Genomic DNA, 27,437 nt, shown 5'->3' with positions numbered 1-27,437 from the left:
TTTGACAATTTCTTCGTTATAGATCGTATCATGCTCATCCAGCATCAATAAAGAGCTGTAAGACGTGAGAAGAGTCCCGATCGCTCTTGTTACCACCTGAAATGTACTTGGGTCTAGTTTTCCGATAACTTCGACACATTCCCTAGCATGGTAGAACCAATACTGGACAGCATAGTCTTGAAGGCCATAGTATCCATTGATAGCGTGGCTATAAACTCTCTTCTCATCAATCCCACGCTTGAATGGTTCAGATGTAAGATACTTCGAGAAAAAGCAAGTAAGTCTAGCATGCTCAAGACTGGTGTCGAGCAATTTCCTTCGAACGAGATATCTTTCAAAGTTAGTTACGGCCTTAGAATTGCGTATACCGACTTACTCTCGAGCGGTTTCATGAACCATACTGACGATATGCTCTGGGCTGTCTCTTCCATCATTGGTAGGATGTACATCGACAAGGGATCCACAGAGTTCCTTGCATGTAACCCTAAGCCTCTGTTCTTCATATTCAACGACTCCATTATCCGGGATAATACAAAAGCTACACTGAATCTCGCGCCACCGGAGCGGCCGTGCGGCACAAGTTATCCAGCCCAGTATCTTCTTGACATCTTCACGTTCAGAAGGAGAAGACTCTTCAAAAATGCGCACTGCCACTCTTTCATATCTATAGCAAGAATATGAATTAGCTAGATTCTTTATTTGATCTTAAGAGCCAATGTCATTACGCTTTCTCAATCCCTTCTGGGAATGTGTCTGGTTGCATTCTCTCTTCAAGCTGGAGAGCTTCGTTTGACTTAGTAAGTTCTCTAAGACCACATGGGCGTAGAGGAACATGCCTAACATTTTGTCAACCTTAGTCAAGAGTCTGCTTTATTCAATGTATGTTACCCTTTGCGCTATTCGCAACACGGAGAGCAATGCTCTTTTGATCCTCATGGGAAATATCGAACTTTTCTCTTATTCGTTTGCAGAAATATGAGCAATATTCTTCGATATCCTTGGTATGGGCGGTATTCTCTAAAGTTATGGATGGTATATTGACAAGAAGGCTGTCCAGGACACCATCCCGTTGGCCGCAAAGCAAAATACGCAATGAGGTGGTAGTGTTCTCTGAGCGTCCTTTTATGAGTGATAAGAACCATTGTACCGATCGCTCCGATTCTTTAGGGGCGCTTTCATCAAGGCCGTCAATTACGATATATGAAATTTGATGACTTTCCAGTGCCTCCTTAACAAGTGCTTCCAGTGTTCTTGTTAGTCGTAGCGATGTTGGATCCATTGCCGATATTTTGCTGAACAAATGGTCCGACATGGCGTGGTCCTGGATGATGAGTTGATCTAAAATACTGCGAAGAAGACTATTGTGTGACTCTTTGCTAGGCTGCCGATACTTGAAATAAAAATAGGCGACAAAATAACTAACCGTCGAATCCCTACTCCTACTGTCTAGGAGCTTCCTAATCACTGCCGATACCAAAGTTGTTTTGCCTGGGATATGATCAGTCCTAATACCCTTGTACCGGGACTAGATTGAGATTGTATTTACCTGCACCTGGGATCCCGTTGATATATAGGATGCTATGTCCCGAAGCATGGCTATCCCAAGCTTGGAACTCCTTGTTTTCCAAAATCCATTTTCCCGAACTGTCGATAAACCTATTTTCCGCAGCCATCTCTTGGTCAATTGCATAGTTTGGAGCATCTAACTTTTCTCTTATGTGGGATACCCGACCCTTGTGCTTCTCTTGGCGTTCTTCATCCATTTTCTGTTGGTATTTCGTATATATAGACGAAATGTCTTTGCGCACTTGGTGAATCTCGTAGAGAGTTGCCGAGCTTTTCTCACTTTCCAAGAGATCCCGTCGCCTGTTCAAGCTATGCAAGATTGGGCTGAACTTGCTATCAAATGTTTTCCATATTGAGTGGTACATGTCTTTCCATGCTGCAGAACTTTAGTACTTATATTTTACTTGAAATATGATTCTCTGAGAGAAGAGAGGTATACATACTAGGTCGCTTGAAGACGGAAATGGCTATGCGATGGAACTCTAGAATATCTGAATAATAGTCTTCGAGTACCGTAGCTAAAGGGTGGTGTTCCGCAAAGGTCTTCTCGTAGCGTTCAAGGCCGGGGATAGCAGCTCCTATTTGCTCATACGCATCAAGTAGTTTATCGAAAGAACTAAGATGTGTGCTAGCGGTCTTAATTTAATAATAATGTCAGGTACCTCTTATTGTATTATAAAGATGTGGAAGTGTGTTTTCTGATACTCACGAGAAGCATAAATTTGATCGGCCCCTTTGCAAGTTAGAAATCGCCGAGTTGAAGGGCTTATAGAAATGACAACAATTACTTACCCATATGAAGCAAACGAATTCACTTGCATTCACAAATATGTCAATTACTTTACCAAACTGTTCCATTGCTTCAATAAAACCCCTCAGACGTCCCATGTATCGTAATTTCCTCTCGCTTCCATGTCTCTGTTGAATTTCCTTACAGACTTGTTGTACATCTGACAAGGAGCATATGGAGAATTCGTTTGTGAGATCCGGAGACAGGGATTGTTTGAATCGATTGAGCGCTCGCTGGAAGTTGTCTCTGTTTGGCCCTGTCATCTTTGATAAGGATGTTTCATAACGCTTCTTGACATACAACGAGATACGATTTCCAATGTTTCTAGTTGGGAGTGATTGGGATGGATCCAAAGTAAGACGGCTTTTGAGAATAAATACCTTATTCAGGAGAAAAAAAGCCTCGGTGCCTCGTTTTCCTCCCCCACCACATTACGAAGTTACATCAACCATCTGAGCCACCTCATCTCTCCTAGCCAATCAGTATATCCCTTATCATGCATATATGGTGTGAGTTGGGGCTGAGTTGCATTATATAATTAAATAATCCGTTTTTCACCGGTTCTATGGTACAGAGCCTTGCGCAAAGCCCTATGCAAAGCCCTGCGGGTCTTTCCGCCCCCTTCCCTGTGATTCGAAATTTTCATTTTATATGTATTAGGTACTTACCTAGGTACCTATTTGTGTGATATAATACTTCAAGACAGGACCCATCATCTCGCTGTTTAATATATGGGGTTGAAGGATAGATATAGCTTAATGTAAAATGATACTGGAATATTAAGGCTATATCTTGATACTAAGATGGATGAATATGAGATCTGTTATGGCTCTGTAGGTTGCAATGTTCATATCAGTCTTGGACCCTCGCACATCGTAGTAACTTATGTTTCTCTCTAGTTGTACGATGCGGTTGCAAAGGTGCTTATCAGCGCCGAGATGCCCCGCGAAATCGCCGGAGTATTCAAAAGATTTCCCTTACAGCGAAAGAACCATTACTATGCTCTCTACTCTGAAGCTGGTACCGAGTTCGGCATCTTGGATACGCGAACCAGCTCCAGTTTAGACGCTCTAAAAGACTATCCAAAAGCGCGGTTTGAAGCCGTATTCTTAGCTCAAGCCTTCACCAAGCGTCGACACAAAGGGAAGCCTGGTTCACAATTGTTTCCGGTGTCAATAAATATTTTTGGATTAAAATCAACAGCAAACGAGGCTGCATATCGACTGTCGAAAGCCTCTGCTTTTCTCCAACACCCCCAGTCATTGAATAAAGAGGCGATATATAACAATCCGCAGTTTCTAACCTTTGATGAAAATCTGAATATGAGTATCTTTATTGGCCAAGGTAGTGGAAATATGTTAAATTCAAAAACAAAGATTTCAGAAGAGATCAACGACATACTGGAGTCATTGACATATGTAGCCGCAGACGAGGACTTAGAGCCGCCTGTCGGGTTATCCTCAAAACTGAAAAGGTATTACCCTAGTTCAACAAAAGCTTACCAAAAAAACAAACGAACTCTACTAAGCACCTAGGTATAGACATCAAGAGGATAGCTTGCGTTTTATATATCAACGCGAAAATGAAACAGTTGCCCAAAACCTCTCGGTAACACTATGTCGTGAAGCTTCAATCGAGTGCGCGCGTAGCTAGTTTCCTAAGTTAATATGATGGCTAACTATAATCCAGGATGAATACATTACCATTCATATCTTTCGGGGGGCTCATCGCGGAGTATGCAATATTTTGGTTACCCAATATGTATCCCCTTTACCCTATACAAGATGTTACACCTACACCTTCGAGCTCTTTGAAGAATATTTCGAATCTACATTATTCAAAATCCTTTATATTTATGACTTGTTATTTATACTAATTTTGTCGTTGTGTAGTACGATGGGACTCGGGAAGACCCTTACCATGCTTGCGGCCATTTTGCGTTCAGTCCCAGCCGCGGAGCTTTTCAGCAGTTTCTACGATAAACCTGAAAACGAACGTCCACAGAAACTTCGTATAAAGGCGACTTTGGTAATCGTACCATCTTCTCGTTAGTAAAAGCAGTCATATGTAAAGTTATAGACTAATTACTCATAGAACTTCTTGAGAGCTGGCAATCTGAGATACAGACGTAAGCATGACTGGCATACATGGTATTTGTTGAATTCAACCGCTAATTCTCAAAGTCATATTTTACCAGGAGCTCTTAGCTTCGTTTGCTTCCATGGGAAGAAACGGCCTCGGAATAATGAGCTTTTGAGTTCATTTGATGTGGTGTTGACTACATATGCAACACTTGCCGCTGACTACGCCCATCAAGGGATACTCCACCAAATGGAGTGGTATCGTGTGGTATTAGATGAAGGTGGAGCCCAAGTCTCTCGTTGATTACACTTTACTTTTTACTATCTAGAATCAGTAACTGACGAAGAATAGCCCATTGGATAAAGAACTCCGGTACTCGACAATTCCGGGCATCAGCAGCACTATGCACCAAGAGGAGATGGTGCCTTACAGGCACTCCTATTCAAAATAGGCTAGAAGATCTAGCCTCTTTGGCTCAGTTCCTACAGCTTCCAAACATAGCCACTAAAGTGGTTTTCCAAAAACATATCCTGAGTCCGCTCTCTGAAGGCGGTGCGGATTTCGCAAAACCTCTTCGAGCGTATCTTGAGGCCTATTGTCTTCGCAGAAGTGAGAAGTGTCTAAACTTACCTACCTCTTCCGAGGTAAATGTAACGCTTAGCCTTTCACCAGAAGAACAGTGCCTCTACAAGTGTCTACTTGACGAGACAAGACGAGAAATTGACTCTCTAGTTAGCAAGGGAATTGAAACTCGATCTAACAAACTATTCACAGCTATGCTAAAGCTACGCATGCTTTGCAACTTAGGGACATTCTTCTCGGCCCGTAGTAACACCTCTACCCTGGGACGATCTTATCCCGAGACTGAGTGCGAGCACTGCCAACCTTCTAGCGAGGAGGCACGTTTGCTTCAAGACGACTATTCAGTATGCTCGTACTGTGGGAAACCGTTATACCGCTCAAGTCCCAGTCCCATTCAAAATTCAATACAGGGGAGCGATGCTGGAAATATTAGTGATGATTCGAATACACCCTCTAGTGGAGAAACTCAAGCCATGATAGAGCAAAAGAACCCTACCCTATCAGTTGGTTACTCTACAAAGCTTTCTGCCGTGGTTCAAAAAGTAACAGAAGGTGGGACGGATAACAAGAGGTATAAACTTCCCTTATCTGGAAACCCTTCTGTACTAACCTTCCCAGTATTGTATTTTCCTACTGGACATCGACTCTAGATATCCTACGCTGGCTATTCGAGCAGGCTGGGATTTCGTGTCGTCAAGTAGACGGCAAAGTAGGCCCGATAGAAAGATCTATACGTCTCAGAGCGTTCAAAGAAGACCCCCGAGTCCATGTCCTCCTCATGTCCATCGGTACTGGTGCAGTCGGGTACGTTCATCTAGGCTTGACACTCATTAGCGTCAATACTTATAGGGGTGTAGATTAAATCTCGCCGTTGCAAACCAAGTACACATAGTCGAACCCCAATGGAACCCTTCTGTGGAAGAACAGGCGATCGCACGAGCGTTGCGTATGGGGCAGACTAGAGAGGTGACGATTTTTCGATATATCATGGAGAAGACTGTAGAGCAGGTAGTTCATTCGAGCATTCATTTTAAGATCAGCACCTAGCTAACAAAAGGCAGAATATCGTCAGTCTTCAAAGGAAGAAGAAACATATTGCAAAGTTTACTTTCGACGCGGAGACACAAGAAACCCAATCCGGAGCACTTGAAGTGAGTGTCACATGAGTATAGCTAAAAAATCTATCACTAGCTAACAAACACACAGGATCTCAAATTTGTGTTAGACATGGGCTCCGTCTAGACAGGGGGATAATAGTCAGTAGTATTTGCTAGGGCTGTTGACCGCTCAATTTCATCACAAGAATTCTTGGCCATTTCGTGTTACTTGGGCCTCGTAAAGATACTTCTCATTCTTTGCATGTTTCTGAATTCTAAGTTTTCTCCATACTATCCCTTAATTTTCACTATAATTTTAGAGCACTGAAATGGGGTGATGAAAGATACTGAAGACCCCTTTTCCCCAATGATGTATGGCCATTGAGAACATTAGTTCTTCCATATGTAGGTACCAAGTTATAGCCTATTACCAAACTCTTCTCCTTTTCTTAAAAATTTCTGATTTGTTTGACCTGATCTATATGCCGCATTCGGACCCTGGCATACTCTTAGGCACCCCTAGCGTGTATACAAAGGTAGCTTGAAAGTTTCCACCGCCTTTCTAGGGTAATTCTCGCCTATGAATATCTCAAGCCAGTTTTGACTTCTCCTTGCTTTAATGACGCACTCTTGATAGAAGGAATGAAACCCCCAGTTCCATTTAGAGGGCCCCTAACCGTCTATCAAATGGGGGTGGCATTTTGTTACGATACCATGATCGACTTAACAAGCACAATACAGAATTATAGACCAAACCCCAGTATCCTTGCCAGGTATTCGTGGGGTCTTAAAAGCAATATGGGAACATCATTATTTTCCGCGTATCGGGAAATTCCTTAGTCCTTAGGATCCGTCTTTTTTTCAGCTAGATAAATCCCCATTAAAGATATTAAGTTGTCCTACTAACTACCGGTGATCCACAGCATATTTGAGGGGAACAACCAACCTTACCTAATGTATCTGTCCCGGCCTGTTGGAAATGTTTGCCAGCAGGGCAAGGGTTCTTCGGGATTTCCGTGCTAACTCTCATCAAGTAAACGACTTTCTCCCTATTCAATATCAATTAGCTATCTTAGGTAGGGTTACTGAATGCTTGACATTAGCTAGCGTTGGCGGAATTCGTAACCGATAATCAACCCCTGAACCATTGCACCTTTGCGTATAGAAACTTCCACATCTAGAAGCTCCAACATCTATTAACCCTATATAATCAAATTTCAACATTATGAGATATTTCTTATTTAGTTAGCAATCAAAGAAGAGGGCTATTTTGATACACATTTTCAGTAATGTTATTGGTTGTTGAGGGGATGCTGGATGAAAGGATGTGTGGCTGATAATGACTGTGGCTTGATTAAAATATGGCTTCATAGGGGTTTATAGGTTCTACGAGATATCTACCTAACCTTAGGTGTTGTTTGCTGTACCTAATAACCGTTCCCCAACTTCCGTTGTTTACAGTTCAGTATATTTTAGCAGTTATCAGAATTGTAGCAACGGAAAAGCTATCATTGATGATTTTCAAATCTTACCTATTCCGGCGACACCTAACAGTGTCGTTTTACTTTGTCCTGCATCTCCAGTATAATCTCACAAACCCAGCATATTCAACAATGTCTAAAGTTATTGCACGGACAGAAATCTATACCCTCAAGGGTTCGTATGCAGGAAAGTTCCAGCCCCCGGACCCATCCATAATTGGGGATAATTTGGTTCGGGAATATTGGGACGTCGCTTAATCGACCCGAATCAAGGGCCTGGGAGACGATCTGTAATGATTAGCACCTGATTGTTCGTTTAACAATTGTTTGAAATTTTTATGAGTTCATCTAACAGATTCACTATAAACTAGAACATATCCTCATGTCAATAATAGTAATCACTAGAACTTCAACTTTCGATAGAGAACACAGAAAACGTCAAGATGGCCGAAGTTGGTATTATGCCGCCTCCGGAAGGAGTGACTCCTGACTTCTATACTCAAACCTCTCTTCAGAGTACTCTAATCATCCTTTACGGTACCACCTTTGCATTAGCAACTATATCTGTAATTCTTCGATTATATACAGCTTTGGGGATCGTCAAGAAGCTAGATTGGGATATTCGTAAGTGCATCACTATCGGTTTCTAACAGTCTCCAAGTCGCTAACGCTGACTTGAATAGTATTCATTGTTGCAGCCTGGGGAACCTCTCTAGCATTCTATATTGGAACAATAATAGGTACGTTGCTATTTTGAAATAGTGTGGGATTTTGTTAACCGCTGTGATAGCCATACCAGCTGGTTTTGGGCGGCATCTTTGGGACGTTACGCCAACACAGTTGCTTGGATACTATAATGTAAGTTACCCCCATGTCGAGGAAAGCGCATAGTAAAAGCTGGTCTGCTAATATTGGTATAGGTCTTATCACTACTCGCTATCACGTATATTTGGCCGCCTTCCCTAACCAAACTCGCACTCCTCGTTCTCTACATCCGACTCAACCCCTCAAAACCTTTCCGCGCGTGTGTTTTCATTAGCGGATTCCTCATTTTTGCGTTCACCACCGTATTCACAGTTCTATTCGTCGGGCCTTGCAACCCATTATCTGTCGGCAGTGGTGTTTGCTTGAACAACGTAGCCATAGCACAGGCTGTTTTAAATATTGTATTGATGTTGTTATCATAGTACTTCCTATTCCTATGATACATAAGTTACAATTACCTCTGAAGCAAAAGGTAGTCATTGGCTTTTTGATCGGATTAGGGTCGGCGTAAGTATTTAGGCATAGCCAAAGTCCTGCTAAGTCGCTAACAGAGCTTCAGGGTCGTCATTGTTCTATTGCGCGAGTTGCCTACGTAAGAGCTATGGTATCGAACCCCGACGTAACTTGGACACAGGCGTCTGCTGCAGTCTTGTCAACATTAGAGTTGAATATCGGAATCGTAGGCAATTGCATATCACGTCTGAAACCTATGATTCAAAAGCATGCTCCTTCGTGGCTATCCTCCGTAGGCAGTTCGGCTGCACCTGGGAGTTACGCTCGGAACCAAAGTGGAATATTCCGCGGTCATGGGGAACAAGTAAAGGGAACCAGGGGTACAAATTAGAGAGTATTGATCGCGGAAACAAGTCTGGTGATGGAGAGCGAGGTGTCGACAAAGATATTTATGTCATAAATGACTACAGCGTCGAATACGACACGAAAGAATCGAACCAGACTAGGCCAGTTAGAACAGGAAGTACAGAGAGCATTCTCGCACCGGAGAGGGATGCTCGGCGTGTAGTATAGGTTCATGTTGTACTCGGGACATAGAAAATATGTTACACTTCAAGATAAGAAACATCTATTTGTACTTTTCAACCTATATATGTATTAGTAGAGGAGTCTAAAAAGTGGTTTGCGGATCTAATATACACAAGAAGCTTTATTTTTTCTGTTTGCTTCTCTAATTGATGACTACTTCTTCCGACCAGACCGTTTCTATTCATTGTTATCTTGCGATAAGCTACCTAATATTGCAAGATCGGCATTCAGAGAATAATGATTGGAAATATTAGTTTGCTCTGAATCACTAACTTTAGCCGTAGGTAAATGACTAGCATCATGAACATATTCAGCCATAGTTTCTTCTACTAACAGAAGTGCCTAATATCTAGGTAGGTATTAAACGCCTAGATTATTTCCACTAGTACCTAAATGTACTCAAATGTACGACAAACAAAGCTACCTCCTTGCATAGGTACTTAGAGTATCTACAACAACTTCAATGAGTTAAGGCTGAGAGATGTGTTATGCCAACATTAGATTATGTATCTAAGCTCTCTATGGTAACATCTAATACATTAAGAATAATTGCTAGTAGAAAGTCGGTGAGAAAATCTAGACTACTCTTTTACATACTCAGGGAGCGACTCCAACAACTCCAATGTTTTGTGATCTTCCACTGCTGCCGAGTGACGTTCCGTCATAGCGAAAACATTTTCGTCTGGCTGCATCCCTGGCCCCGTGAGTGCCCACGCTAACCCATGCAACGTGTGCTTCCTGTAGTCATCCCATATATCTTCCAAATCGAACTTGGGGCCACCCCCTTCGTGAAGTACCTTTAGATAGTGCTTGATCAGGTCGGTCTCATGCTTTCGACGCTCTTCGATAGTCATGACACCAGTAATGAAGTACGACACATCATGTAAGTTGACACCCGCGTAAGGTGCCTGCCAGTCAATGAATCCAGGTTGGCCATCAGGCCTGATGAAAGTATTTCCGATGTGTGAGTCGCCATGGACAATGCATTTAAGCTTCGGATTTTCTGTTGCCCACATGGTCTTGAAGGCTCTCTCCAATCGCTCCCGATTCGCCACAGCTTTCGGCAAGGGCGGAGGCGCAGAAGCATTGAATCGTAAGTCCCATGCTGCTGGGCTAATCAAAGAGAGAATCATCCCCTGAAGTGGGCTCCCACCCATAGCCTTGTCCCCGGAAAGCCAGGGGAATCGCTCCTCAGAAGCACCCCATGTCTCTGAGTGTAATGCTGCGAGCTGCTCAACCGCAGCGCGGACTCTGTCGACTGGCCATGGCTTCAATGGCTCGCCAAACTCACAGCCTTCAGTAGCCAGGTTAGCCATGACAACAAGGCCTTGTCCACTAGCTTTGTCGGTACCACAGTACCAGACTTTCGGTAGGTCCATGGTGAGGATAGGGCGGAGATGGTAATAAAACTCGGCCTCTCGGCGATATGTCCAGGATAGGCCAGGGTGAAGAGCTATCATAGGGGCGTTGAAGCCTCCCTTGACACAAGCCTGAGTCGGTACATCGGTGGTGTTTACATCATCTTCGTAAACCAGGTCGATAAGGATTTTGCTTGATGTCGAGTGGATTTCCTTTACAATTGCAACAGATTTGACTTTTTGTCCTATGATTTTAGAGCACCATTCTGCGGTAATCTCCTCGGTCTTCACAGGTAATGGGTCGTTCGAATTCAGTGCGCTCTGCGCGCTGTGGAGTGCCTGGTGAGTAGTTGACGACATTGTGTAGACTTGTTGATGAGGTGGGATGGGAATTATTGTGCTTGGCTTTGGTTTCTTTGCTTTAGCAGAGGGAGAAATGGCTTTGATAAATACTGGCAAATGAGAGAAGCGGTGAACAGTAGTATCGTGGCGTTAAGATGGAATAGTATTCCTCGCTTAGAGGACACTGACCGATCGCCACGAAGCAGTTGCACTGCATACAATATATCATACGTATACATATTATACCTCTAAACTAGAATATCACCTCGACACCTGTACCCTAGAAAATTATATCCCTTACCGTGCGGGACGTTCTTATGCGAAATGCCATTATGGACGGCTCATCACTTCTTGAGGTTGTACCTACCTAGGTACAGGAGCCTATTGAAGAAGTAAGCAGCAAACACGACGGTCCATTTAGGACATGGATAAGTTAGTATTCAGGTCCAACATGCATTCAGTGTCAAGTCACTACTCGTTCTATGGAGCAACATCCCTCTTGGGGAACCCCCTTTTTAATACGTGACACTACCTAACCTAGTACGCTCCATTTTCCGGAATCTCTCCCCACTTAATTGTTGACAATTGTTACCATCCATAACTACCTACATAATAGTGGAAATACAGAAGGTATTTTGCAAGGTCTTATCATATCATACATAGGCTAGGCTAGGCATGGAGGGTACCTACCTATATAACAAATAAGGAGAGGGGGATCTGGCTGGGTCTACGTAATTATTGTGGTAGCGGTGAAATCATAGTACATATTGATAAACTAACATCTTCTGGCGTTCTTCTAGCGCGCAGTTATGCAAGCCATTCTGAAATGGTTCAAATTGGGAGAAGGCCTTCTCCCCATGATTTTATTTATTCTTTCTCCAGAAAGAAATCACGAGAATGTCACTCTGAACGATTGTTTGACCTAGTTTACATGCAGGCTTATATTGTGGGTTAACTATCCCTTTTCATAACAAGTCACACCGAACCAGACACCTTATTATATTGGCGTCTAATCACCAGGGGGGAGGGGAGTTGAAACATGAAACGCTCAAAACACGATGGAGAGAGTCAATTGACTCGTATTACGATCAATATGGAAATAGCTCATCTAATAGTAGCTGGGAAGTACTATAAGTGAATACTAGATGTAGTAATGGCGAAGCTGGTGACTAGATTCTTGTAGAGCTTACGATCACATTTCAAGCGTCACGTCGAAGCCAAGTGGCACTTATTTACCAACATAATGGGGTATCCTGCGGAACAGGAATGTTGGTTGGAGCCTGCAGAAATTTGCATGCCTGTATCACTCTTAATGCTGTATCTGTGCTAAGTAGATCGTAAAGAGGGATAGCGAAAATGTCCCTGATTGGTCTGCTTCAACTGACTAGGAATCCCAAGGTCGATCGAACGTTCCGCTCGGGCCGCTCCACTCGATATTCAGCGATATGGTCCTTCGACTACGGTGGACTCTTATACGAGCACGTTCCATGACCACATCCCAATTAAGCAAACACAGCAAACAAATGCATATTCCACCCGGGTAGCACCAGTATTATCGAGCCTCGAATGTGTACTGGAGACACTACACAAGCTACAATTATAATAATATTCGAGAGAGAGAATGCACGCACATCATATTCTGGGAACATCTCAATGTCTCTACTAGAATTTGTTTGACCTAAGCTCTTACTATCGGTATAGGCTATCTGAAGTCTAAGGGTTAAAGTTCCCACATCATGTCACAATCCCATGACCATGATGGATTCACCAACTCCAAGATCCAGTTGCGCTATGGTCTATACCCTGGGCATTTGTGAGTTGACTATTTCAAATACTTATCGACGATCAGAATGGATCTTGAAAACATTGAAGCTATTCAGACGTACGTTGTTTCGAAACCGGAAAATGACCCGGGCGATCGCGTCCCCCTGTACTCAACCAAACAATCGTAATCTTGGCAAAGCTTCAAAGACTTGAACGTACGAATCTATGATTAGTCAGTTACTTTACCCCAGAAGGTCCTAATATGTAATAAGTGACCCATAACGTTGGGATTGCTTACCAAAAGAAGAAGCTTTTAAGACAATAGGCAGGGATAATTTGTTATTTCAGGGGCTAATTCGGGATCCATTTGGGTGGATATCGGTTAATTCAAGCTTAAAAAATGGTCAGACTTGAATTACGCTTAATTGAACCCACCTGAATGGGCGGAAACATTGGTTAGGATATCTCTGATCACTTCCTGGACTGTGTTATATCGTAGCTAAACGCATTCAAGACCAAGAACTGTACGGGAAATTACTATACGGTGAATACATAGGACCCTTAATCTAAAAGTGGATCTACACGAATTGCCCAGGCCCGAATATATACCAGAGCCGTGTCAATTAACATCTGGTTGAGATATAAAAGGAGGACGCCAAGTAACCTTATTGTAAACTTATAAGTTGAACGTATAAAAAAAGAGATAAATTTTAGCCCCTAACTACCTAACGTTAGTACTCGCTGGTTGGTGATTATTTCTACCGAGCGACTAAGCTCTATCACTCTAGAACATTCATTAGTCCCGGTAGTGAAAGAGCTTGGTATAACTTTAATTCTAGCTCCATTTATATAGTGTAGGTTCCATGACGTTATACATGGTATAGCATACTAGCTTAGCGGTATTACGGAATTAGCCTCACTCGTTAGTTCCTTGAGCTGTCATCCCCCTCGACCTCTTCCACTTACATAAGGTACCTAGGTAGGTAGGGTAGGTAGGGTAGGTAGATAACAGCACTAACTTGAATAAGCGGTACTAAGCTCCCGATTGCGTTGAACTTCAATGTCATAAGATTCATTCATGTTCGACTGTTGTCTTATTTTATCAAGACTTGACGCCAACGCAAACGTAATAGCCCACCCAGAGTTGTGAGCAGTCCAACTGTGGGGGAACAACACTTTATCAGCTATAGTCCTCATCTACATAGTATAGAGAAAAATTGACTTACACCGACAGCAGGATTCCAATTGTAGAACTGCTTCAATGTGAACATATCACCGTAATTATCGACGATTTTCTGGCAAGAGTCCCCAGACTGGACGAGATAATAGGAGTTGCCTAAGATTGAGTTGTTATCAACGAATAATCCATTGAAAAGGGGGGTTGTATAGTTGATAGGGGCCATTGTAACACGATAGATGAACTTAAATGCTTACAGTTTGCCGCGATACCTGTCTGTGTCGGTGTAGGCCCAGTCGCAGTGCTAGTCGTAGTCGTACTCGTTGCTGCGGGCCGGCTTGTGGGCGTCCCGGGGAACCGACGCACACATAATAACCGATGAAGAGTTGGGAGCAGTCCGAACCGACAGCCGGGTTCCACGAGAGGCTATATCATTTTGCACATTAGACGTATTCTCAAATAGTTACGAAGTTCTTATATTATATCTCGACAGGTATAGAAACTTACAAGTCTTTGAGGGTAAATGTGCCATAATTGTCAACGATCTGCGAACAAGTGTCTCCTGACTCGACCTTGTAGTAAGATGTACCTAAAATATTTATCAGCATATATTCCTTAGCGAGATGATTGGGCCGTTAGGTTTAGCTATTATATGTTCCTCGAGGAAGCTTACAGGTTGAAATGATTCCAGTTTGTTCCGGTTGAGGTGGACCCGTAGTGGTAGAACTAATCGTAGTCGTAGTCACGCTCCCACTCGAGGTTGTTCCCACGCAATAATAAAATCCAAGAAAAAGCTGGGAGCAGTCTGAACCGACAGCCGGATTCCAGCTATAGCTATAAAATGAGAGTTAGCTTTGGTAGACTCGACTAGTTCTGTGAACAAGATAGAATTTACAAGTCCGTAAGAGTGAAATTTCCGAAATCTTTGACGATTTTTTGGCAAGTATCGCCTGACACAGCCTTGTAGTATGCGTCACCTTTGAGATTCTCAATTAGCTTCTGTAAATACAGTGACAATATATACATAAACTTACAGTTGGAAGCAATGCCAGTCTGGGTAGGGGATGGCCCAGATGGTGCTGTAGAAGCCGTTGAGGTGGCAGTACTAGACGTCGTGGTGGTGCTAGTGGGTGGTGGTCTACCATCATCCCACTCAATACAGTAATTGGTATCGACTGTGAGATCCTTGGTGCAGTCGACACCTGGGTTGTAGCTTTGAAACTGGGTTAAGGTGATCCCCCAATAACTAGCAAGAGATGAGCAAGTATCACCAGTAGATGCAGCGACAGAAAATGTGCAGTCTTTCCGGATAAGATAACGACACTGTGCCGCGGACACTAAGAATACTCCCAAAAGGAAGGTAGTGAGCATCATCGTGATCACTGCAAAGATATAATATTTAGGCTGTAGGATCGACGCAAAGAAATACCAATATATATGTAGTTCGGTTATTGTGGAATAATAGGCCCGGCTCAAGTTCAACAGGACAACTGAAGTCAGGGGAACTTCTGGGAACTATCCCAGAGGTTTTATTAGTCTATGCCCTCAAATAAGATAGTCTTATAAGTACTTGAGATTATTCATCTAAATATACAAGTTAAATTCTTTGAGATTCTTAGAACAACTAACACATTATTGAAGACATGATACCACCCTTGAGTTAGCCCCTTTCCTAATGTTAACTCGGTGAGGTGAGACTAGAAGTTAAAAGCCTCAATGACGGACTAATAATCTACCAACATGGATGACTGAACTAATTCAACATAACCACACGACAACCATGAGTTAAATTAATTAAGCAGCTGACGTTGTTCACTTATTCAGCCGCCTGGTATTCACGTTGTTGGGGGAAGGCTAGCTGGCCTGTTTTCGAAAGAGACATTTTTAATCAAGCTTCTTGCCATAACAATAGCCCCTGGTTGCTTTACCATTACTGTTGCAGTGCATATATCAGTATTACCAACAAGCAAGCTCACTATCTGACCAATCTCCGGCTAGTTAACCGCAAATGGCTTATTTGTTGGGAGCACTGGTATAATGTGTAAGCGCTATCGGGCCATCCTAACTGGTATGCGGTAGAGAATCTATAATATGCGTTTATGCGACTTTCCTATATCGCGGTATCACGTATAGAAGGAAGTTGTTTCTATTGTCTCAATATCTAATTCGACATCTCTAGCTTGGAAGCTACACACTTGTCTTACACATCTTACACTCCACAGTCGGTATCTTAACGCTAGACATCGATGTAATGGCAGAGAACCTTCAAAACATCCAACCTGGGACGGACATATCCCCTCTATGGGGAGCTTTCCCCGCGGAACAGTATCTCATTGTGAGTAGTTCTCACCTATCTCTATCTAATTAGGTTCTAACATGTGCTTTTCCCCTTTTAAGCGTCATTGGGATTTCTCATCAACGCTATCCGCAGCTGACCAACGACGTGATCTGGTCCGAGCCTATCTCCAGCTTGATTCAATCCCCAAAGATTGGGACGCAACGGGTCGGGTCTACCTAACTACTACAATCGCGCGTATTCCCACAGAACATGAGATTCGCGAGATTCTTGTACCTTGGAGATCTCTTCGCTGGCGCGAGGTAGCCCTACACCTATGGAGGGACCGTAATGATGAAGAGATCTGGCTACGCACGTATTATAGTCAAGGCTCGGATGAAAAGTTTCACGAATTCCGAGAAACTGATGAGGATTATGACCCCGCATTTGAGGAGGATTGTCGTACGTGGACAATTCTTGATGATCAGGCTTTGTTCGAGGGCGATTGGTCTACTGCATTTGATGTACTACCTGAGCTGGCAGGCCCAACACCAAACTATGATCCATATGTCCACCGCCATCTAGGAAATCCCGAGGAGCTCGAAACATTGCGCCAAAAGTTGCGTGAGTCAGTGGCCTCGGCTCTTCGACTTGAAGGAGAGGGCAACACAGCCGAGCAGCTGAAGATTGACGATATTGAAGCTGGTGCCGCAGGTATGGCGCTACAAGCAAATGTTGTCACAAGTTTCCTCTTTGTTGTTGATGCTAAGGCTTTTGAGACGGAGAAGCTTGCGGCTGTTGTATCTTGATGTACGAGGTAATATTGTGCGCGAAACACGGGTGCCGTGCACAGAAACGTGGGAGATGCGGGACGCGTGGAGCGCAAAGAAGTTTCGGGATAGTCCGTTCTGGAATGACCGGGATAGGAGTGAATGGGGCGTGGCAAACGACCCTGGAAGCGTTCTGGGTGAGAAGTACAAGTTCTCGGGAGAGATTGGGCGTGTACTTTACAAGCTGGACTAAGTTCAAATTTTGAACTCTCGTCTGTCGTAAATAAGAGGTAGTTAGTAGGCATACATAGAGCGTTTACAATTGATTATCCACAGCGTAGATCTGCTGGGGTCTGTGCACTCTCTCGGATTATCCTTTCAGGTGTTAGAAAACCTCAATATTAGACCATGTGAGGTAGCTATAGTAGTTAAATACTTGAAATCTTAGATAAATAAAGCAAATATAGGTATGATAAGTATGTCTTTGTCTCGATATTCCTATCAATATTATAATGTTTTCTAGTAGGTAAGATGACACTGAACTACCCAACATATCGCCAAGGAAAAAGTCCATATCGTTTAATTACATAATCGGATGAACGGGGTTCTCCCCTTTTCCCCTTTACCCCTTTTCAGTCCGACAGACTATCACTTAGGCGCCAACACAAACATAGTAGCCAAGAAATAACGATTCGCAACTATCACCCACGGCAGGATTCCATCCATAAAACTGTATCATTCTTTCATCAGCGGGTACGACACGTATGAGGGATAGAAAAGTAGCAAGCGACAAAATAAGAGCACAATTGAAGACACCAGTATATCTTACCTGGGTCAAGGTAATCGAAAAGACATCAGAAATCTTCTGGCAGGTATCCCCGCTCAAGACTTTATAGAATTGTCTGCAGCCGGCAATCATACCGGGTTGATATGGTGTCGGCGTGGCGCCGGGCGCGCTACTGCTGGTCGGTGTCCCCGTGATATATGTGCTACGGTCCGGGGTACACTGGGAGGGGATGCGACTGGGCGAGGGCGGCACTGGGGCACCGGGCGTTGGAAAACAATACTCGTCCATCAGGCTTTGGCAGCCCTCGGTATACTCCTCTTCGTCAAGATAATCAAAGTCGTCGTCGGTAAGCCAACAGTACTTCGTCTGCTGGGCTACTTCAGACGCAAGTGTCTCGTTGTTAGAGGCTGTACTTGTTATGGAGGCTGTGGCAGTCGAGTTGAATACCGATGAATACCATGATGTGGTAAAGTTGGTGGTCGGAATCATGCCTGTAGCGGGGATCCAATTGGTGATGAAGGACGAATTACTAAGTGACAAAGTATGTTAGATGGTACCAATAGACTAAAAGGCTTTCTTTTTTAGTTACTTACAGTGTTGGCAGAGGCGCATGGCTAATGGAAGAATTATATTCGAACGTCCCACCTCCTGGTGGCCTTGATGCAGAACAGTCGTCAGTTTCTATTGATCATCACGATATAATACCATGACTACCGAGGTCTTGAGCTTTCATATTTGGATGGAGATTAATAACTTACGAGAGACAGATGCTGCGTCCTTCCATAGATGCAAGGTTGTCACAATTGGTATGAATTGTGCTGCCAGAATGTCAGCATGCGAATAAAGTGAGTGGCTTTGTAGGGTAAATACGGGTTCCAAGAGACTAGCTGAATAATCGTGAACGATTTACCCTTTAGTATTCCATCGCAGGTCTCATTGCCCCCCAGAGTGTAAATCGTGCAGGTATCCTGTAAGCACAGGGACATGCCCGTCGAAAGCGCGCTGCAGTTGTAGTCCAAATGGTTGCGATTTATCATGAGATCAGTGCCTACTCCATTCCCCTTGGAAACAGATTGGCACGTATCAGAAGACTGCACGGTGTACGTTTTCCCGGTACAGGTCGGAGTAGATGTTGCCGTCGTTGTGCTATTGTCCGTCTGTTAGTTTTCTATTTCAATTTGTGCGGGTAGAAATCCATGATATACGGAATAACGAGGGGAAATTTAACTAGGCTACTTACGTTCTAGTTGATGTCGATGTTGTTGTCGAAGAATACGTATAAGTATAGCTTTTCGGATCTGCACTGCAAGATGAGAGTGTAGAAGAAAACTTGTCCGGACTGAGTTTCGCTCTCCCATAATCTGAGCTTAGCATTGCGGCTCCATACTTGAGGGCACAGTCAGAACACGCCGTTTCATTCCCAGCGTATAAGTCCCAAAGACAAAAGCCCGATCTATTGCTATTAGTGGAGATAACTATAGAAATTCCGAGTATAAAGGATTACTTACGCATCTTTAATACAGGTTAGATTATATGCCCAGCTCAAACCGTCGGCAAGAGCTGCAGCAGACTGAGTATAACTGCTGTTGAGATACAGCGCATACTCCGTGCTGCCACACTTAGCATCGACGCTAGTCTGGAATGTCTTCAAAGACTGATAACAATTTGTTGTGCAATACGTGTTGGCTTCGCTGCTGATGAGTGCTAATCCACTGGCCGCCTGCTCAGCTGTGACGAGATTATTCTCGCCACTATAACCCCGAAATTTAGTAAATTCTTCTTTGGAATTTTTCTGAGGAAAAGCCATCCTCATCAAAGTTACCTGGAAAGGTAGGTAGTAGGTAGTAAGTATAAGAGGTGCTCACTAGTTACACGTGATGTTCTGCACAAGTGCCGCACGGCACGCTGCCGGCACGGCTGTAGGAATAGCAGCTGGTGCGGTCCAAAGTTGAACTGCTTTCGCCGCCGGAAAGAGAAGATTCCCTATAAAGACTACTTCGGTAACGAGGCCCATGATGTTGCCGATATCAATCGAGACTAAGTTAGAGTAATGGATGGATGGCAGGGCATCAAGGAACAAGAGACAGATGTGTGAAAAGCATACCTCAGGTACCTAAGGTACTCCATTCTGAGACCTAAGCACGGAGTATGTTCTTGTGTTGTGACAGATATAGTGATATATCTCATTTTCCGTTAATACTTACTCCCAGCGCTGCTTACGTCCGTTTCGGTCAAAGCATTGAAGATCGTACAAGCCGTTGTGGTCAGCATGCAATGTGATGAATAATATTACCAACAAGAATGTAACCAACAAAAAACGTCCAAAGTCATCTACAACAGCCTGTGACCAATTGACGCCCTGGCAATACCGTGTTGGGCTTACTTCTATAGTCTTCCTTATAAACCCTAGCTATCTAGTTGATATAGGTATAGGTATAGCTACCTTCTAGTCAGACACACGTAACATCTAACCGGACCTCGTTATACTAGTAATAAAGGATTAAACACTAGAAAACGCATATGAGCATTGCTAATTTAGCGAACTCTACGGCGATATGACATTGCACGGTATTTGATCCTTCTAGGTGTGAAGATAATTAATCTCACCGTGAGATTTCGGATCACTCCGAATATGGTTCAAGAGGGACGTGAGATTTGTAAATGTGTAATGTGATGAAGATAGATATCGTTTATACCAACCGAGGTAGGGGTATGTTCACCATTGGATACGTTCTATACCTAGTAGATTGGAATACCCGCCGGAGGTCGACATATATCAAATTATGGCTAAAATTCCCAGTTACGGCTCTTCGCTTTCTTCTTCTCATTTCTACTTATTATGTCCTTCAGTTTTATCTGCTAAGTTTATACTAGGACGGAAGTACGCCCAATATGCCCTTGAAGATGGCACGGCATGATATAAGTCTTTTCTTCATAGACTTGCAGAAGTCCTTTAGTCTAAATTTACTGCTTATGATAGTCATTCTAGCAGCCTTTTCCCTTTCACAAGATGCACCGCCTGCTTCAGGAGGTACATGCTCAGACGCTGTGCCGTGTGTGTCTGGGTGCTGTAATTCCAATAACGCATGTGGATTCGGCCCCAAATACTGCAGTCCTGAAGCTGGGTGCAAAAGTAACTGCAATGCCACGGCAGAGTGCGGTCAATATGCTGCAGAAGCCCCTGGAGATTGTCCTATAAACGTCTGTTGCAGGTATATATAATCCAGTGTCTCGGAAAAGGGGTCTTTGCTTAAGTGCCTAACCTAACCAACCCTAAGGAAAGGAGGTCGGTAATGGCGTGTGATGAATTATCGTCAGCTAACATGTGCTCCCTTTATAGTCAGTATGGATTCTGTGGTGTGACAGATGAATTCTGTGGCGATGGCTGTCAGCCAAATTCGGATGGTAGTGGATGTGGTGCTGCTCCGTAAGTACGATGCTTCGAGAGAAAAGCATGATATCTACCTGGTAGTTTACCTGCTGATGGAATCCTAGGCGGCCAAAGGACTGTACAACGAATACCGATGCGCTTTCCTATGAGCGCCGCATTGGGTACTATGAGCTATTCGCTACCCAGCATGACTGCAATGTCTTTGAGCCTGAAGATATAGTAGTTGCTGGTCTAACACATCTGAACTTGGCTTTTGTTAATTTTGGGGACGACTTTAAATTGCAAACGGGCGATGGGAGCCTGATTTATCGCTCATCGCTTCTAAAGGTCAACAATCCAGGGTTACACGTCTGCATATCAGTTGGGGGCTGGGATTTTAATAACCCTCCCGACCAGACTCTTTGGTCAGATAGTGAGTTTCAAGAATGAGATCCGTCTCCATAGATTTGTTGTACGTGAGAGGCCTAACTGACTATATCAGTGGCTAACGACTACACGAACCGACAGACGTTCATTAGCTCTGTCGTGGACTTTCTTAAAAAGTATGGGTTAGATGGCATCGACCTTGGTAAGATTATCATCTTCTAAATATGTCGTATCTTCTAATAGTATAACTCGTGAGCAGACTGGGAATACCCCTCTGCGAGTGATCGTGGCGGTATCCCCTCGGATGCAGACGCCTTCGTGCTGTTGGTGTCGGATCTACGCGATGCATTCGACTCGGAAAACCCCGGATGGACTATTTCGGCAACGCTGCCAACCAGTTACTGGTATCTACGAGGGTTCAACGTTGAGAGTATGCAAAAATATGTATCATGGTTCAACTTGATGTCATACGACCTAGTAAGTAGCTCACTACGCTAGTATTCATTCCGAGCATCTTGAAAATGTAGAAAAAGGAAGGTCGTCAAAATTTTATCCTAATATGAGGTTAATTTTTTATTAGCATGGTACTTGGGATCATGACAATAAGTGGACTGGGCCATATCTCAAGGGACATACAGACATCACCGAGATTGACTTAGGGCTCGATCTTCTATGGCGCAATGGCGTCGATCCCGCTAAGGTAGTGTTCGGTATGGGCTTCTATGGGCGTTCATTTACTATGGCTGACCCTAATTGTTACGAACCTAACGGCGTTTGTGAGTTTACTACGGGTGGCCGAGCCGGTACCTGTTCCGACACGGTGGGTATTCTCACGTATCAGGAGATTGCGGCACGCAATAGCAGCTGTAAGTTACTTCTGGACTCATCCTGAACCTATATATTCAGATAATAGCATAAGAGATTGGCTATGAGAAGATATTACTGACAGCACCTTTTGCTAGTGGATGTACAAACATTCTATAACTCTACCACTACGGTCAAGTTCAACGTATATGACGGTGATCAGTGGATCTCGTATGACGATGAGGAGTCATGGAATGATAAAAAGGCATTTCTCCAAGAGATGCTTGAGTGGCCTAATGATTTGGGCCTTGGACCAGGATAATTCAACATTTGAAGCCTATGATGGCGTAATGGGAGACACGTCATTGCTAGAACTTGAGGGCAGTGGCCTAAGCCCCGAGGCGACGGCTCAACTTGCCGACCAGTTTGCTGCATATACTGGACAGAACTGCTTCGTGACGCCACGTTGTACGGATGGGAGTCCCAAAGAGCAAGGCCCTCAGCAGGTCTGCCCAGGCGGATATCAAGTCAGTATTTAGAAGCTTATTTCCCCCTTCCGACTTATTTTCTCTGTTTTATTTGCCATAACTACCTACCTACACTATTTATATGACATTGAAATGTCCGAAACAGCTAAATAACACTGCAAAGAGAAATTGCTAATACTCTATTTCTTCCATGTACAGTCCGTCTCTACAGCCCATACACCCAGACAAGCCCAAGGTCATGACTACTTTGGAGAGTGTAGTGAGGGCTGGTGGCGGAATATTTGCTGCCCGAAAGATGCCCTTCCTAAGAACTGCCGCTGGGTAGGTGCCCCAGAGCGTAGTGAGATTGGTTGCTCGGGATCCTGCGGCAGTACCCAATTTGAACTTAATGCGGACAGCTACTTGGATGCCAAAGGCGAGGACAGCTGCTATTATGGCACACGCTCTCTCTGTGTGACTCCACCGATTTGGTCCGGACTGCTATTGGAGTCCATGCCAGGGACCGATCCTGACCAACCCAGAATGTAACGACGGCTATACGTTCGAAGGGTATCGATTAGACAAACCCGATGGCACGCCGTGGTGCTCGGATACGTACGTTTCCCCTGTTGGTGGGACTAAAGGAAGTCCAGTCCACGGTAGTTTCCGAAGTGCGTTGTGCTGCCCAGAAAAGCAAGCCTGGACTAATTGTGAATGGTCTAATAATGTCGGAATATTAGACCCTGAGCATGTATGTATACCTTCGCCCTGTGGAAAGAACAAAATCCAGATCGGAACTGCCCTTGATCCACCCCCATCGCCTGCGCTTGATTCAACATTTCCGTTTTCCTGTGATGGCGTTGTTGCCCCTCCAGGGAGAGATATGCACTATCCTCTGTGTTGTGACTTGCAAAGTAAATACAACAAGAAGTGGCCTGTTGACCCCGAGAAGGTCTTTCAGACATACTATAACAACCCTGGAGATTCGGATGTGATGTGGCAATATAGCGACGAGTACACCAACAATGACAAGGATGACGGCCAGTCAAACTCCGAAGATGGGACCGACGCCTACGGTTTCCTAATGCTCGATGGACCGGAAGGCTCTATCGACAGCAGTTTCTCTACTACAAACACTATTGTCCGCAAGGAGGCGGCAATACCGCGTGTCAAGCGGTCACTTGTGACTTATAACCAGACCGTCATGGATACCGTCTTTGATCATACCGAGGAAACGTTTCAGATCTACTGCAACTTCCCCGTGGGATCAGCCGAGTGCAATCGTCTTTGGATCGACGGAGCTGAGGATACCATTATCCGGATGCCAGATATGTAGGAGAGGGGCCTTTTGCTCGTGTTGTTTCCATTAAGGAACTTGTGGCGGACAAAAAAGACTTCGGTCTTCCTGCTCACCATATCGAACATCGGACTCTGCAAGGAATCCACAACACGAATCCTGTTTATGAGGTCAAGGTTGATTACAACTTCTTGGCCATAACTCCTAAGCGCGATGATGAGCCTGTCTACCTTCGCGTCGATTACACGAATTTGCTGGGGTACTGGGACGAAGTCGAAGCCGCTGACCCTGGAAAGAAAAGGAGTAATATGCCAAACTGGCAGTCACGCGTCAAGCGAGCAGCTGAAAGGGATAGGGCCATAAGGAAGAGGTCGGCTCCGATTAATGTCACAGTTCCTATGGATCCCATTGCCGCTCGTTGTAGTAATGGTAGTGCGGATATTATTACCCGTTCTGTTGATAAAAGGTTGGTGATCTTCTGAAGCCAGTTTCTATATTCTAGCCTTTATCCCTCCCCCCTTTTTTATAAATCTCCACTTTAAATTTTTATCATTAACCTCTTGGCAAACTTGACTTTAAAAGAGTTAACAAGATCGTCTTTATAGGTGGTGGGGAGTAATTGGAGACTGGATTAAGAAGTTGACCACCGTGGAGAAGTCTGATCTGGGCGTAATCCCGTTAGCCTGGGGAGATACTATCAATCTATTCTCAGCTCAATGGGGATGTCCAGGCCAGACCTTCTCAGCAAATCTTAGGATGGACCTTGAAGCTAATATCCAGATGGACGCCACGTATGCATATTACTTCCAGGGCCAATTTATTCCTCCCAAGAGCCCTGAAGTTTATGCGTATCTAGGCATGGAGCCTTCAGCATATGTCGGCCTTCACTTGGTGGGCAATGCCATGATGCAATATACCTCGGGCAGAAAGAAGATTATTGATACGCTTGCATACCCTGGATTAGCTGTTAAAGGCATTGCCGCCGTTGGGCCAACATTGGATGTTTACGGAGAGGTGAGTCAAGTTTGCTTAGTATCTGGTGAAGCTCTCAGGTTGTCATTGTATAGAATCTGACATAATTTTTTTTAGATTCGAGGAAAGATCACTATACATGGCGAAGCAAATGCTGGAGCAACTCTCAACTTTGGCAAAGCCGAAGTATATTGGCCCTCGGATGCCGCAGAGAGCGAGAGTGCCCAACAGTTGCTCGGTCTCGATAGTACGGCCAGAAAGCCTGCCCCCGACACAATCGCGCCGACATTTGAGGCGGGCGTGGAGCTCGATGCACAACTGGATGTAATTGTCACGCCCGAAGCTAATGTAGGGATAAAAATTGGCGGTGGAAGTCTAGTGAGCGCGACTATTATGGATGCGCAGCTTACAGGATATGTCATGGGTGACCTTTCATTCCAGGCCTCGGGCCAGGCGGACACCAACACGGGAGTTTTCCAGTACAGCTATGGCGTTTACGCTTTCTACAACATAGGGTATAAGGCCACGGCCGCTATCTTGGGCCTTATTAATTGGGTAGGTCATTTTTCTCTTGCCTTTATTTGAAAACGCAAATATTAACATCCCGTTCTTCAAAGGCAACAGGTCCCCAACAAGCATATACGCCAGATAAGCGCATTAATATATATGGTCCTATAAGTGGTGAGATCCCACTTCATTCAAAGAGGGGACTTGAAGAGCCGCACGACACCAGCGAAAACATAACCACGGGGTCTCGTCTCAACTTAGTGCCACGAGCCGATGGTGATGATGACGGTCTGTCCCCCAATACCCCTGACTTCACCCAGCAGCTTAGCTGTCCTCTGGGATCATCGGCAGACGTGAAACTGCCAGAACTCCGCTTCAATTGTGACCTCTTCGGCCCCGTGCAGGTATTGCCATTCGGGTCCGGACTGTCGTATCTACAGCGAGGCATGTGCGATGGTTGGAAGACCATGTCGCCGCGCCCCACGGTGCTAACCTACTCGACCGACGGTCCTCGCAACATGGCACGGCGGAACCAACAGTGCCCTCAAGGATACTGTGAAAACGCTCAGAAGCAACTAAGTGATACTACAGGACGTGACGGTAGTTCCATAGGAAGGTTAAAACCTTTACTCGAATGCGACGAAGCGCCTTGGGCGTCAAGCGAGGAAGGGGGAGACTACTTACCAAGTAACGAGCGCTCGGCTACTTGTGTTCCTGGATATCAAAATGGAGGATGGGGTGGAAGTTCGTGCCAGAGTAAGCTGAGTAATTCTCATAATTACTACCTAACATGTCGTGTGAGCGTATGACACGGTGGGCATATCGCTAACGTACGAAATATAGAGATGGTAGGCGATTTATCAACCAACTGGGGCCAGTTGGACCCAACCCTCGGCCTTGATGATTCACAGAAAGTCGACAATTGGCTCAAATGGAGGGCCGATTCTGATTCGTGGACTACAGTCAAAGCAGTGGGTGCTAACACACAGAGACCGGTAACGTATCCCAACAACCAACCCAACCCTGACGGCATGGCCACTCGGCCAGATTCTCAGACATCATGGTTGTTTCGCCGTAACTATACTTGGTCGCTCGCTGAGGACACAGCCGATGCAAGCCAGTGGTGGGGTGCAACTGGCCGTGCGTTTGTTACCAAATCCTACACTGGGCCTGCTGGATGGGACTCCGTTTGTAAGTTAAACTTCTGTTACTCCCCTTTACTAAAGATTATCTACCTCTAGGTTAGGTAGTTATAGAAGTTTTAGGGGATGCTTACAAAATTGTAGTGTGCGCCCTCAACACTTTTGGTCAGGATAATCTTTTTAAGATAGATGTAACTTCTGGTTACAACGGTTACTGTCTCCGCGGACCCCAGTACACCACCAAAGGCTGGCAATATGTTTACCACGCCGCGCAGTGTAAAATCACATTCGGCACGGTGACAAAAAGGAGTATCAACGGCAGCGAGGCAGTGGATGTTGAAGACGAATGGGGTGTTCGGGGTAAGTTCATCCTGATCTATTTAGGACCTACCCTTTGTCTTCCTTATTTATTCCTTATTATTTTATTGTCTCGGGACGACCGCTACTGATATGGAAAATAGATATTAAATTTGTAGACACGCCCGAGGATGAGAAGCTCTCCTTTGCGGTCCCGGTCGCTGAGCCCAACCCGTTAAACGACATAGACAACCCCGTTATGGAAAGAGGGAGATCGCGATTATAACAGACGATTTTCATGGAGAGGACGTTGCAGA

General features: G+C 44.5%; 7 protein-coding genes across 10 annotated transcripts; 3 read left to right on the top strand and 4 right to left on the bottom strand.

Annotated features, from left to right (window-relative positions):
• Positions 1-705: 705 nt before the first annotated feature.
• Positions 706-2,619, bottom strand: GL218_05334 (uncharacterized protein; the record flags this gene model as incomplete). The annotated part of the gene is made up of 6 exons (XM_033581994.1): positions 706-836; positions 889-1,488; positions 1,547-1,942; positions 2,010-2,202; positions 2,276-2,299; positions 2,359-2,619. The coding sequence occupies 6 exons, from the start codon at positions 2,617-2,619 to the stop codon at positions 706-708; spliced, it is 1,605 nt and encodes a 534-aa protein (XP_033435003.1).
• Positions 2,620-3,159: 540 nt separating this feature from the next.
• GL218_05333 (putative SWI/SNF-related matrix-associated actin-dependent regulator of chromatin subfamily A member 3-like 2) lies at positions 3,160-6,262 on the top strand (the record flags this gene model as incomplete). The annotated part of the gene is made up of 11 exons (XM_033581993.1): positions 3,160-3,189; positions 3,256-3,830; positions 4,046-4,090; positions 4,249-4,403; positions 4,451-4,484; positions 4,540-4,736; positions 4,790-5,591; positions 5,639-5,824; positions 5,878-6,028; positions 6,082-6,171; positions 6,227-6,262. The coding sequence occupies 11 exons, from the start codon at positions 3,160-3,162 to the stop codon at positions 6,260-6,262; spliced, it is 2,301 nt and encodes a 766-aa protein (XP_033435011.1).
• A 3,723-nt stretch (positions 6,263-9,985) lies between these two features.
• Positions 9,986-11,122, bottom strand: GL218_05332 (uncharacterized protein; the record flags this gene model as incomplete). Its single annotated transcript, XM_033581992.1, has 1 exon — positions 9,986-11,122. The coding sequence occupies one exon, from the start codon at positions 11,120-11,122 to the stop codon at positions 9,986-9,988; it is 1,137 nt and encodes a 378-aa protein (XP_033435012.1).
• A 2,848-nt stretch (positions 11,123-13,970) lies between these two features.
• GL218_05331 (uncharacterized protein) lies at positions 13,971-15,419 on the bottom strand (the record flags this gene model as incomplete). 2 transcript variants are annotated; one of them, XM_033581991.1, is made up of 8 exons in its annotated part: positions 13,971-14,027; positions 14,095-14,204; positions 14,303-14,321; positions 14,366-14,471; positions 14,553-14,634; positions 14,719-14,879; positions 14,941-15,022; positions 15,080-15,419. In XM_033581991.1, the coding sequence occupies 8 exons, from the start codon at positions 15,417-15,419 to the stop codon at positions 13,971-13,973; spliced, it is 957 nt and encodes a 318-aa protein (XP_033435009.1). The 2 variants fall into 2 exon arrangements, with proteins under 2 accessions (XP_033435009.1, XP_033435008.1); XM_033581990.1 differs by lacking the exons at positions 13,971-14,027; positions 14,095-14,204 and having other exon boundaries at positions 14,291-14,471.
• Positions 15,420-16,296: 877 nt separating this feature from the next.
• Positions 16,297-17,129, top strand: GL218_05330 (uncharacterized protein; the record flags this gene model as incomplete). The annotated part of the gene is made up of 2 exons (XM_033581989.1): positions 16,297-16,380; positions 16,443-17,129. The coding sequence occupies 2 exons, from the start codon at positions 16,297-16,299 to the stop codon at positions 17,127-17,129; spliced, it is 771 nt and encodes a 256-aa protein (XP_033435010.1).
• An 815-nt stretch (positions 17,130-17,944) lies between these two features.
• On the bottom strand, positions 17,945-19,891 carry GL218_05329 (uncharacterized protein; the record flags this gene model as incomplete). Its single annotated transcript, XM_033581988.1, has 8 exons — positions 17,945-17,955; positions 18,012-18,406; positions 18,471-18,533; positions 18,636-18,695; positions 18,748-19,023; positions 19,118-19,330; positions 19,386-19,628; positions 19,743-19,891. 8 exons carry the CDS (start codon positions 19,889-19,891, stop codon positions 17,945-17,947), a joined length of 1,410 nt encoding a protein of 469 aa, XP_033434658.1.
• A 1,309-nt stretch (positions 19,892-21,200) lies between these two features.
• GL218_05328 lies at positions 21,201-27,406 on the top strand (the record flags this gene model as incomplete). Of its 3 annotated transcripts, XM_033581986.1 has the most annotated exons (13): positions 21,201-21,304; positions 21,373-21,680; positions 21,750-21,836; positions 21,894-22,111; positions 22,215-22,500; positions 23,646-24,188; positions 24,242-24,668; positions 24,808-25,216; positions 25,292-25,729; positions 25,792-26,437; positions 26,525-26,872; positions 26,968-27,183; positions 27,285-27,406. In XM_033581986.1, the coding sequence occupies 13 exons, from the start codon at positions 21,201-21,203 to the stop codon at positions 27,404-27,406; spliced, it is 4,152 nt and encodes a 1,383-aa protein (XP_033434657.1). The 3 variants fall into 3 exon arrangements, with proteins under 3 accessions (XP_033434657.1, XP_033434655.1, XP_033434656.1); XM_033581987.1 differs by lacking the exons at positions 24,242-24,668; positions 24,808-25,216; positions 25,292-25,729; ... (2 more) ...; positions 26,968-27,183; positions 27,285-27,406 and having other exon boundaries at positions 23,646-24,241; XM_033581985.1 differs by lacking the exons at positions 21,201-21,304; positions 21,373-21,680; positions 21,750-21,836; ... (2 more) ...; positions 23,646-24,188; positions 24,242-24,668 and having other exon boundaries at positions 24,959-25,216.
• Between the last annotated feature and the right edge of the window lie 31 nt (positions 27,407-27,437).

The sequence above is a fragment of the Daldinia childiae genome, assembly GCF_008694065.1.
Source record: "Daldinia childiae strain JS-1345 chromosome Unknown Scaffold5, whole genome shotgun sequence".
Taxonomy (NCBI): domain Eukaryota; kingdom Fungi; phylum Ascomycota; class Sordariomycetes; order Xylariales; family Hypoxylaceae; genus Daldinia; species Daldinia childiae.
Note: the sequence above shows the minus strand (reverse complement) of the source record. Positions and strands in the feature narration are given on the sequence as shown.